Source organism: Pinus tabuliformis, chromosome 3_1 (genome assembly GCF_031772625.1).
Source record: "Pinus tabuliformis cultivar Carrire ecotype Pingquan chromosome 3_1, CPIR1, whole genome shotgun sequence".
NCBI lineage: Eukaryota > Viridiplantae > Streptophyta > Pinopsida > Pinales > Pinaceae > Pinus > Pinus tabuliformis.
The window spans coordinates 50966276-50978820 of NC_142301.1; the positions used below are offsets into that span (position 1 = coordinate 50966276).

The 12545-nt window shown below is 37.2% G+C and overlaps 1 protein-coding gene across 1 annotated transcript in view; it reads left to right on the forward strand.

Annotated features, from left to right (window-relative positions):
• LOC149185715 (uncharacterized) overlaps positions 1 to 12545 on the forward strand; it is a 125820-nt gene that overhangs the window by 110361 nt on the left and 2914 nt on the right. The window contains exons 6-8 of the mRNA XM_089409117.1: positions 2215 to 2792; positions 2973 to 3406; positions 3500 to 3567. Coding sequence (XP_089265243.1) covers positions 2215 to 2792; positions 2973 to 3406; positions 3500 to 3567 — 1080 coding nt within the window. The remainder of the gene's footprint in view (positions 1 to 2214; positions 2793 to 2972; positions 3407 to 3499; positions 3568 to 12545) is intronic.

A 12545-nucleotide genomic window follows, 5' to 3' on the forward strand; every position in this document is an offset into this window, starting at 1 on the left:
TGGAAGAGGTTTACATTGAACAACCTCCAGGCTATGAAAAGAAAGGCCAAGAGCACAAAGTGTGCAGATTGAAGAAAGCTCTTTATGGGCTGAAGCAAGCACCAAGAGCATGGTATAGTAGGATAGATTCCTATCTACTAGAAAATGGATTTGAAAAGTGAGAGGGAGAACCCACCCTCTACATCAAAGAAAAAGATGGTAAATTACTAATTGTTGTGTTATATGTTGATGATGTTATTTTTACAAGTAATGATGATTATCTTATTGAAAATTTCAAAACAGTCATGAAAAAAGAATTTGAAATGACTGACATGGGTTTGCTGAGATACTTCTTAGGAATAGAAGTAGAACAAAATGAAAATGGGATTTTTATCTCACAAGGAAAATATATTAAGGAAGTGTTGGAAATATTTAACACGTAGGAGAGCAAGGCAGCAATCACTCCCACAATGATGAGATTAAAACTCAGCAAAGAGGACAGCAACAAGGATTTTGATCCTAGTTTGTACAAGAGCATAGTTGGCAGCCTCATGTATTTAACTGCAACTAGGTTGGATATAATGTATGATGTTAATTTAATTTCCAGATTCATGGAGAGGCCAAAAGAAACACATTGGCAGGCAGAAAAAAGGATTCTGAGGTATGTTAAAGGTACTAAAAGGTTTGGCATTTTATATACTGCGTCAGAATGTTCAGATTTAATTGGATACACTGATAGTAATTGGGCTGGAAGTGTAGATGATCGGAAAAACACATCCGATTATGCTTTTCACATGGGTTCAGGGGCCATTTCATGGGCTTCTAAAAAACAGCCTATTGTAGCGTTGTCTACAACAAAGGCAGATATGTGGCAGCTACAGCGACAACATGTCAAGCAGTTTGGATGAGAAGGATGTTAAGGAGTTTATGCCAAGAGCAAGTAAAAGGAATTGTGATCTTTTGTGACAATAGCTCAGCTATTGCATTATCCAAGAATTCTGTGTTTCACAAGAGAACGAAGCACATTGACACAAAGTTTCATTACATCAGGGAATTGGTAAACAATGGAGAAATGGTTTTACAACACTGCAGAACTCAGGAGCAGGTTGCTGATATTCTGACCAAACCATTAGGGCAGAAAAGTTTTGAATTTTTGAGGAAATGTCTGGGTATGACTGATAACCCAGCAGTTGAAATTAAAGAGGAGTGTTGAAATATTAATTCCAACTTCTGTGCAATGACTGTAAACAATGTTTTTGTTCTGGAACCCACCTTTTAAACAGCGATGCCAAAACCGCCATGGTTTCCCCACTCCGCCTTTTGCCGATTGTGGTTTTTCCTCCTAGGGCAGCGATCAAAATCAACTGTTGCCACGTGTATGAGCCGTCCTTTACAAAACCACCCATCCCTCGGCGCATAAACCTCGGATGAAAGAGACCTCCAGGAAAATAGCGTCATCCGTCAGATTAGATCTACGGTTTGTGGTAGTATGCACATGTTTTTGTTTTATTATCATGAAGACCTCCGTAACAGCCTTATGACAGGGTTAATTACAAAAGGAATGTATTGTCATGCTGAAACATTTATTGAATTTACCGTGGTCAGTAAATGTAGGTAGAATTTAATTTTATTATTTTTTTAATTCTCACCAGTGTTTGTTTTAGGGTATAGGTAAAACAAAAGTCAACTTATGTAATGTTTTTTTTGTTGTTGTTCTCGAGATTTTTTGGAATATGCAGTAGCGCTTATGGAGAAGTAAAAAAGGGGCATTGTGTAATATGCATAGAGCAAATGTAATGTTTTTTTTATTGTAATGTATTACACGCAGCAGCGTGAGATGAAGTTCTGTGCAGTTTGAAAAAGGGAATGCACAGCAAGGAGAGTAAAAATGTTTTGTTTTGTTTGTTGAGATAAAGTAAATGCATGTAATTTTTTTTACACAGTAGTGTAACAAAGTAAATTTTCAGGAGAAGACAAGTAGATTTTTTTTTGTTTCAGAACTACATCTGAAGCAGTAATATTTCTCTCTATCTCTGAGAGAGGAAGAAATTTATGTAACAACAATTTTATTAATGAATCCAAGTGTTCCAATTTTATTAATGAATCCAAGTGTTCTTTGTACATGTGTAAAACTATGTCTTCAGCGAACAAATTTTTAATTTCCTTGGTTAAAATAGAGCATTTTTCTCTATTAAGTAGTTTTTGTTTTGAAATTAAACAGAAAATTCCCAACACATCCATGGTCTCATATCTACAATATCCTACCAAGTCTCCATACGATCAAATCAATATAGCGCAGGATATTCACCAATATTCTACGTCATCAGCGCATTTGGCTAGTGGGTTTTATCCATACCGGCAAACGTTGCAATTGCCTTCTTCTTCCGGCCTTTTGATCAGTGGGCATGATCATGAGACGACACTAATTTACCCAAGTTTCTCTCAGCAAATTAGCACCCCAGGTCTACTACCTTCCCCGCAAACCAGTCAGGCCAGTGGCTTCCATGTCGCTTCGTCCGCGAGTAGCATGATGCTCAGCGCATTTGGCATGTGGAGACCGCCTAGAAAAGTGCTGACCCCGCCTGTGGTTGAGGGTCAGTACAGATTGAAGAGATGCCTAGCAATTCTGAGGAATATCCATGCAGAAAGAGCGGGATCACAAACCTCGATCTGTGGGAGCTACAGGCCACCAGCGGCAACAATTTCAAGTGGAGTACAGTTTCATCATATGATTGCTGAGCGTAGGAGGAGGGAGAAATTGAAGGAGAGCTTCGAGGCATTCCGTTCATTCATTCCTTCAGCCCCAAAGGTACGTGCCAAGAAAATACAGTTATTGTTGTAATGCAATGAAATTTTATGAACATCCATTGACTTGGGGATTTAATCTGTATAGCTATAAATAAAAATATATACAATAGCCATCAGTTCTCTTAAATTTTAGTTAGACTTAGGTCCAAAAAATGAGTTGTTGTCGTTGATATATTTTCATAAAGACAAGGCTTCCTTCTTGTTCTATGCGAGGGAGTATTTAGCGAGTCTTAGGTCTCGTGTGGAAGAACTTGGAGAGAGGAACAAGCAGTTGGAATCAGAATTGAAGAATTTCCTACCGCCTCAATCTCAAGAGGTTGCGGGCACCAGTGCAGTTACCATGCAACAGCAGGGCTCCACAAGTACTGAGGTCATCAGCGACAATGTGGTGAGAGTTGAAGTATCAAAGATAGGAGGCAGTGCTGCTGCTACTAGTGATGAAATGGAAATAGTAGTGGTGGTGGAGAGGCCTACAAATACCATTAATTTGATGATTGCGCTGCTGAAGCGTCTAAAAGAAATGGGAATCCCTCTTATTTCTACGGCCACCTCCACAATACATCATGATCCATCACTCCCGCAATTTCGAATGAGTGCAACCATCAAATTGCAAGATGAAGTAAGTAGTAGAGAAATACATTATATTTCTGGACATTACTGTCGTCATTATATTTGTATGATCAGTATTTGTGATTTGGTTGGAAATTTGTAGGAGGTGGAGTGGCTCAAGGAAGGGTTGAGAAGCGCGGTGAGGGAAGATATTGGGGGGCCGCCGCCATCGTAAGATGGGGTCCGATCATTGTTGGAATTCCAAAACCAAGCAGTCCGTCAAATTTGTAGGTTCGATCATTTTATTACTGGTTTTGAGAAATTAAAGAAGAAGGTTCGTGTAAATTTCAATGGTTTTGGTGATTCTATTCCTAATTCCTACAAATTTTAACGAGTAATTTATCCATCAAATTACATCCCAAACCCTGTGAATAATTGATTTTCCATCTAATTACACCTGAACCCCTGCGTCCATCTAGATAATGATCTCCGGGTACATGTCAACTGATTGTACTTTATTTTGTCTCCCCTGTAGTTTCATCCAATTCGTTTATTCAAAGTCCGCCAGGATGACCGGGCGGATTCAGTTTGAATAGTGGTCACTCTAGTTTCACTGTTTCGTTTTGAGAGGAGTCTCCAAATATGAATTAAAAATTCTTTTAAATATTCTGTATATTTTCAGAGAAATAGATGTCCTGCCCTTCACCTGAACCCCCTAGACCTACGTTAAATATTCTTTCCTGCAAATGCAAATAGATGTCAGGTCCTTCACCTGAACCCTAGAGCTACGTTAAATATTCTTTCCTGTCCGCGAATTCCAATTCTACTTATATATTCAGCGTAAATGTTTTTTTTTCAACCTAGTTGCATATTGTTTTCCTATATAACGTAAGGTAAAGTTTTGAAGTTTTGTTGCTAGGTGACGTGAAGTTAAGTTTTTGTATTTCTTAAATTCGATGATATAATTTTGAACTAAATTATTATTATATATTTAGAATTTTAAAAAAATTTAAATGTTTAATTTATTAAAAAATATTATTTTAATAATTTTTGTTTACCATTAAAATGTGTTAATTATTTTTTAGCTTTTTCAATTATTTTATTGTTTTTGGGAGTTTAATTTGAATTCAAAATTTAAGAATTGTCCTGAATTAAGAATGAAGAGTTCTACTAGGGTTTTGTTTTATTTTTCAGATTTTCAATCCTAAGTGTCTTTTTCAATCCAAGATCTCACAGATCACATGAGCACGTCAGCTCTGAGGGGATAGATCCCCTTCTATCGAAATATAATAATAGGGGAATCAAGCAGTGAGGCTAAAGCTTTAGAACCAACCAGCAAAGAAGGTGGAAATAATGGGAATCCAATAATGGGGCACAATGGCAAGCGCAAGTTTATGAAGGACCATGCCCTAGTCTGCAAATTTATAGGCATTTGGCTTTCAGAGAGAGATCTTGTCAAATGGATCCAGTTAAAATGGTAGCCGAAAGGACATATAGATCTGAAATTGGGTGCTAGAGGTTTCTTTACAGTGATATTTACTAGTTTGGAAGACAAAGAAAGGGTTTTTGAAAATGGGCCTTATTTCTTCTATAATGTTGGGCTATTCATGCGTTACTGGGAAGAATGTTACAACCCAGATCAGAAGAAATATATGGCAACTCCGGTCTAGGTAAGATTATTTGCTCTTCCAGTGGACTTCTGTTATCTAGAAATTTTGAAGGAATCAGGAACTCCATAGGTAGATTTGTCAAAGTAGCTAATTCAACTCGTCAAGGTCGATATACCCCTTATGCTTGGATCTGTATATATATGAACATAACTGAACCTCTTCAAGAATTCATTGAGCTGGAATATCAAGATGGGGTATGGCAGCAACCCTTAGATTACAAGCATATCCCTTTTCGATGTCGAAACTTGCCATGAATATGGGCATTTATTTAGAGATTTCCCTCTAAATCAAACGGAATTATCAGATCCGAAAGTTCCTATTGAAAAGCCAAAATCTTCAGATGACCAAGAGGGATTCCAAGAGGCTACTAACAAAAAGAGAACCATAAAGTCGTCGCCAACACCAACTCAACAAGTGCAGTGTAAGAGTAGAGGGCATGGAAATAGATTTGAGGTATTGGTGGAAGATAGTGAGAATCCAAGAAACTCAAATCAATAGTCGAGCACTAAAAATGCTAGGATTCTGCATAAAGGACCTAACAAACCAAAATGGAAAGCCCAGGATGAGCCCTCGAAGCGGGAGGATAATGAAACCCCAAAGAATCAGGAAAAGCTGGAGATATATGGAATATGGGAAGAGCTAAGCATAGGGGGAAAAGTTCTTAAGTGACTTTTGAATGAATGGTGGAACCTAAACGAAAGATTCATTCTAGAAGAACAAAAAATGCTCTATTGAGATACTTTTCAGAAATACCAAGCCAAGTTAAGCCAAGCTACATCATATCAGCCAGAACACCCGGGATCTCAACCAGGTGGTGGTATAGAGTAAGGTGCCCAAGGTAAAGGGGGAAAAAGAGAAGGCAGAAGAATTTGTAGGAATCAATCCAAATGGTTAGCGATTTGTTGGTAAACTCAAGCATGGTGGCACCTCTTTCGGCGGTATTTCACCAAATCAATAAATTTGTGTGATGATAATTGTCTCCTAGAATGTGAGAGGCCTCAAGAGTCGGGGCAAACAAAGGTATCTCGGGGAACGAATAAAACAAGAAAATTCGAGCATTATGATGATATAGGAAACCAAAATATCTAAAAATAGATTGAAAGCAATTGTTCAAGGAATTAAACCCCACTATGAGGTTATGGCTTTAGATTCCAGAGGAAGTGCGAGAGGTTTAGTCGTACTCTGGAATCCTCTAGAAGTAATTTTTGAAGGTTGGGTTAGCCTACCCTGAATTCTTTCTGTGAAATTCAGGCATATAGGAACCCATGATTGGGTGTTGTTATCGGCATTTTATGGCCCCCACATTCCAGGAGAAAAAGAGGCTTTCCTTAAAAATATAGGAAAGTTGAGAAGTATACGTGAAGAAGAGCTTTGGATCATTGGAGGTGATGTCAATCTTATTTCCTCACTTGAAGAGAAAAAGGATAGGATAAGTAGAATGGATTTATAAATGGAAGCATTTAAGGAATTGATTATGGAAATGAAGCTAGTATATATTCAAACCAATAATGGCATTTATATGTGGAATAATCGAAGAGGAGGATCTCATCAGATTGTGTCATGTCTCGACAGATTTTTAGTCTCAGAATAGCTGATGAGTAGGGATATTTTCTTTGGAGCTTCATTTCTCCCCTGCTTAGGATTTTATCACTAATCGATCAGGTTGGAAATAGATCTTAAGTTGTACCCTAAAAATAATCCTTTTCATTTTGAATCTTTCTTGCTCAGAGACCCCTAATTTTTGGGGAAAGTGGAAAATTGGTGGTGATATAGCATAGTGCAAGGCAAAAACCTAATGCACACCTTCCAATTGAAGTTCAAGGATCTTAAGCAGCAGATTAAACGATGGAACCAAGCAGAATTTGGGAATATCATGAAGGAGCATAAGCAGCTTCAAGAGAAAATGAATGGGATCCAATAAAAAATGATCACAGAAGGTCATTTTGAGACTCTGGTTCTGGAAGAAGGTCAGGTCTTGAACCTCCTGGAGGAAAGAAGGAAACATGAGGAAATACTCTGGAAGCAAATATTCAAGATCCAGTGACTCAGGGAAGGTGAGAGGAATATGAGATTCTTTCATAAGTTTATGATCCAGCACTGGCAACATAACCAAATCTTTTCTTTAAAGGATGCCACAAGAAATCATCTCACTCAGCACGAGGAAATGGGGGACTTATTGGTGGACCATTTTCAAACCATGCTCTTAGAACCAGATTCAGACCGATCATAAGCAATTCAAAGAATTACTAGACACATCCCCCACCTGGTCAGTCAGGATCATAACCTTGCTTTGGTGAGGGTGATGACTCTAGAGGAAATAGAATAAGTTGTCAAAGGTATGGCTAGGAATAAATCCCCAGGAACAGATGGATTCACAGCATAATTTTTCCAAGCTTCCTAGAGCTTCATTGGTCATGATATCCTAGACGTGGTAGAAGAATCATACAAATCCCGAAAGGTGCATCCTGGCCTCAATTCTACTTTTATCTCATTAATTCCCACATCGGCACATTCTGATACTCCCAGGGGTTTCAGACCTATAGCCTAATGTAAAATATCGCCTTATCCCAAAGGAAAACTTTGACACTATGCCAAAAGGCTCTTCCACCTAGAACTTATTGTCAAATAATAGAGAACTTATCAAAAACCACATCTTTTGGGAGATGAGGGATGGGAAAAATTCCCTTTTTTGGCAGGACTCATCACAACAAAGGGGGACGCTTCTTAGAAGACAAGACCTTGGAGAAATTTTCTTATATACAAATAGTCAAAACTGCTTCTCAGTTCAACAATTCTGGAGTCCCACCCAAAATGACCAGATGCGGAGATCCTAGAAAGTTCCTCAGGACTAGGTAAACCCACCAATAACCAACCAATGGCAGATATTAGAAAGAGAGCTTCAATCTATGAAAATCGCTAAATGGGAAGGCCTTGACATTCTTAGGTAGGGATATACCACCAAAGGAATGTTTAATGTGAGGGAGGCTTACAAATTGGCAACCGAGGAATTCCCATATCACATGAATCCTATATGGAAAAATATATGGACTGAACACCTCTAGCCAAATGTTGCCCACTTTTTATGGTTGGTTTGTCGAAATAGAATTCTCACCTAGAATCAACTACAGAAGCGAGGTCTCCAAGGGCCTTCTTACTGTATTCGTTGTGGTCTCCAAAATGAAACTCTTGAACAATTGTTGAACTCATGTTACTTTTCTAACCAATTATGGAAAAGCTAGGAAGCCTTTTTTACCACCAGGATCAAGATATGAACAGTATCCCATCTTATATTGAAAACTAGAGAAAAATTATTTTGTCTAGCCCACTTCTAAATCATGTCTCGAGATTGTCCATTGGTTTTCTCCTCTAGTCCATCTAGAAAGAGAGAAATTGGTGAATCTTTAAAGATCAAAGGAAGATTCAGGAGGACATATGGAAATGGATCATTCAGAATATTCGAGAAACTATTTTGGCCGAAAAATGGCATCTGAATGACTAGAAAGTCTCTCCTCATGAAACCAAGATCTTATCCCATTTGAACTTATCTCCACAAATGATTGCTCCTTCATCCTGGAAACTCACAATTTCTCCTAGCCCCTCACCTAACCAATATCATGCTCCACTTGCAGGATTTATCAAACTAAATTTTGATGGTGCTTCGGAAGGAAACGCTAGGGATGCAGGATTTGGAGGTTTATTCAGAGACTTCTAGCATTGAATAAGAATTATCTATGCAGCAGATTATGGAATTTACTAGTAATAATGAGGCAGAATTCAATGTTGTTTTGAAAGGACTTCTTATAGCTAAAAGAGAAGGTTTCAAGAAATTAATTATAGAAGGAAACTCTAACTTAGTGATTTCGATCATTAAGAAATTGAACTATGGATCTAGCAGTGAGAAGATCAGACACAATTGGAGGACATCTCAGTTAATTCAAAACATAGGGGACCTTCTTCGATGGTTTGATTATAGCATTCCCTCCCATTTCAGAAGATAAGGAAACAAAGCAGTTGAATTTTTAGCTAATTGGGGATGTTCATATATTGGAAGTATATTGGATTCAAATTTGCCTCCTCACGGCATTGGAGAAGAGATGGATAGTCTAAAGTGTATCCTAGATCTTGATAATGGCAATAGCCAAAACCACTCCCAAATCATGATTTAGAATCCCCCGATTGGGGTGAGGGAGGCAGAATGGCTTCCTCGGGATCTAGAATATGGTTAATATACCAAGGCATAAGGATGGTGAGGGAATTAATATTTCCCCTCACACACTCACCAACCTTTGCAAGGTGGCAAGTCACATGCAGAATAATTATTGTTATTTGAATGAGAGGTTTAGTGTTTTTTGTCTTGATTTCTCTATTGCGTGTTGGTTTCGAGCGAGAGGAAGTGGTGGCATTGTGGTTATAGGTCTTGAGGTTGTCTCCAATGCTCTTAGGAAAGATCCTCCTGTCGTGGGTCGATTAGCCTTAGCAACACTTATCCTCTTCATTGACTTTGTTGTCTGCAGGTATGTCTATATTATGATTTTTCCCCTTTCGCCTTCTCTGTTTGATGTCTATATGATTATCCGTGGGTAACGAGTCTCTGAAACTATATTTCGGGGTAGAATATCTACATTTCAGAAATTTTGGAAGGAATATGTCGGTTTCTCTATTTGGGAACTTCAATTCGGCTGGATTGCCTATGTTATATATGGTATCCTTCTCTCTCATATGGGTGTGTACTGGGGTTTGTGCTCTGGCATCCATTATGTATTATATGCATGGGGGCATGGGTTTTCTTTCATGGCTTCTTTCTTCGTATGATGGTTAGCTTGAGAGGAGATTCTTTGAAAATTTTTATGTATGATTGGATTTTGGGTCTGTTTCTACGGAGGCTCAAGGAGCCATGGGTTGATGTTTTCGGCATTTGTTAGTTCACCCATATCATAAACATTGGAAAATACTTGTTTTATTTGCTTAAAGCTTACATTTTCATGAATTTCTTTTGTGTTATACCTTCAGGTGTTATTTCCAGGTACCTCTTCTAGGTTCGTCAGCCTGGACCCTGCTCGATGTCAAGGTTCGAGGGTAGCCATATCAGTTCTATGTTTTCTTGTAGTGGCAAGAGTAGTAATAGTATGGCATGTCCTTCCTCCAGCCAAAGCACTAGGTCGGGTGAGGAACGGGGCCAAATTTGTCTTGCGGGGACTCGGCGTGGTGGAAGTCATCCCCATCCATGTCCTTCTCAAGGTCGAGGCCGCAGAACGACTTATGGGCTCATTCACGAAGTGGCCCAAGCATACCAAACAGGCACTCAACCTCAAATTCATCATCTCATCTCTGAATGGGAAGCAGATCTAAACTATCAAGAAGTTCAAGAAAATTTAGATATTGAGGAATGGTTGGAACTATCTCTAGACCCTGGTCATACCAGAGGTCGATCCTCCTAGTATAAATAGATTGTTTATCTGTATTGGCTCATGAAAAACATAGTAGCAAGAGCCCTGTCCACTCCTGCAATTGTTCTAGCCAAGACAGACCCTGTTCTTCCATAAATTCACAAAGAATTCTAGCTTATTCAGTTTCAGATTCAACAACAAAATGCCCACCTCAGTCGTATTGAAAAGCATATTCTGTGTCTCTCTCAAACAGAATTACCTGGTTCGAATGCGAAAGATCCAGCTCCTGTAGACTCTTTTGATGATTAGTAATATGGCTAAGCCAGTGTGTTCTTATCTTTTTGATAAATTAAAATGCAGAACAGGCTAACTTTGATATTATGTGGTATATATTTAGATATTAAACAGGATAAAGATATTCAGACATATATAGCTTTAAAAGACAGTATTAAACTATTTTATTTTTGCTTGGCTTATAATGTGGTACTGTGACCAACAGATCTGGTTTCCCTCTGGGTACATTGAGGCCACCTCACCGCCTGATTATGGATGTATTCTACCCTTTTGATGAATAAATGAAGAAGGTCATGCCAAGCTTACAAAAAAAAATTAAGAATTGTCATTCATGTATGTGTGAATTATGTGTGAGTTAAGATTAACATAATTATTGTTAATTATTTTTTAGTTTATTTAATCAATGTATTTTCAAGTAATTAAATCAATTAAAGCAACATAGATCCATCTTAACCACTTATCTAACATGACTCAAGAGGGATCAAATTTGTTCATGTGCAAACTTATTTTAGAGTGTAAACAACAATGTGTTATTTTTTATTATTTAAATTGTATTTTTGAATGCTATATAGAGATTACATAACATATGCATTGAGTCATTTTATTAATGCACATTAAACTGGTTTTTTATTCTTTACAACAATAAAATATTTCTTTATATATATCTATATATATATATATATATATATATATATATATATATATATATATCACTTGTTAAAATATCATGTTATATGGACAACTAATTAAATATGTGTAGCATATTTTTTTTCTTTTTTATTAGAGTCCACATTGCTTTTTTATTTAGAGAATATTTTATTTTAATTTTAAGAGGGAAAGACATACTTACACATAACCTTCACATTACACTGTAGAATGAGCCTTTAGGCTCAATAAAATGATATAGGAACAACCCTAATATTTTGTCTCTCCTTTTTTTCTCAGTGATTTTGAGTTTCTTAGTTAATTTAAATTTAATTTCTTCCACTGTCTCATTAGAATGATATGAGAGCAATAACATAAAAAAGGAAAAAGAATTAGAATGGTATCAGAGAAAAGACCGAAAGAAAGAAAAAAACCATGTCCAAAGAACCTAATCATATTAAAAACGAGATTTTATGAAATGAGCAAAGCCACTGCTGGCTAAGAGTTTGAAAACCCATGAGTCTTGTAAAAGCTACCAAACATCGTTAGAGGAGTCATAGCTCGTTGTTTGAAAACTCGTCATATCGAGACTGAGACCCACGCTAACTGCCGCCAGCAACTGTGGTTTGAAGGGTTTCCGCAAAAGAAATTTAAAATATTATTCGACATATTAAATTTACAGTCTCTCGTTCGTGTGTTTCCGATGGCATATTCACGAAATTTTTGGGAAGGTCAGACCGTATTTCCATTTTCACTTTTATAAAAGTAGTCCATTAAAAACTAGATATTCCATGGCTTTTTAAGGAATGGTTTTCTGATTTTATTAGTTAATGTATTAAAAGAGAAAAACCAAAAAAATGATTAAAGAGAATATATGGAAAATAATATTATGAGATAATTTTTTTAAACTAGTTTTTATCTTTTACGATTTTTTTACACAAGATCAAAAGTATCAGTTTTTTGCGAACATGAAAGATGATGCAGTGGCATTGTTTCTCATTTACTACCCACTAAATTCCATTTTACTTAAGTTGATTTGATTGGCTCTCTATATTTAGCCAACTCTTCATTAGGGTTAATTACAATTTCCAACACTCCCCTTTAATTACTACGGTATGACTCAACATGTCTCAACTATGTCTGCTAGGCTTACAATAGAAATTGACTCAATCATCACTCAAACATGCATTGGGTCTATATCTGAGCTAGGGTT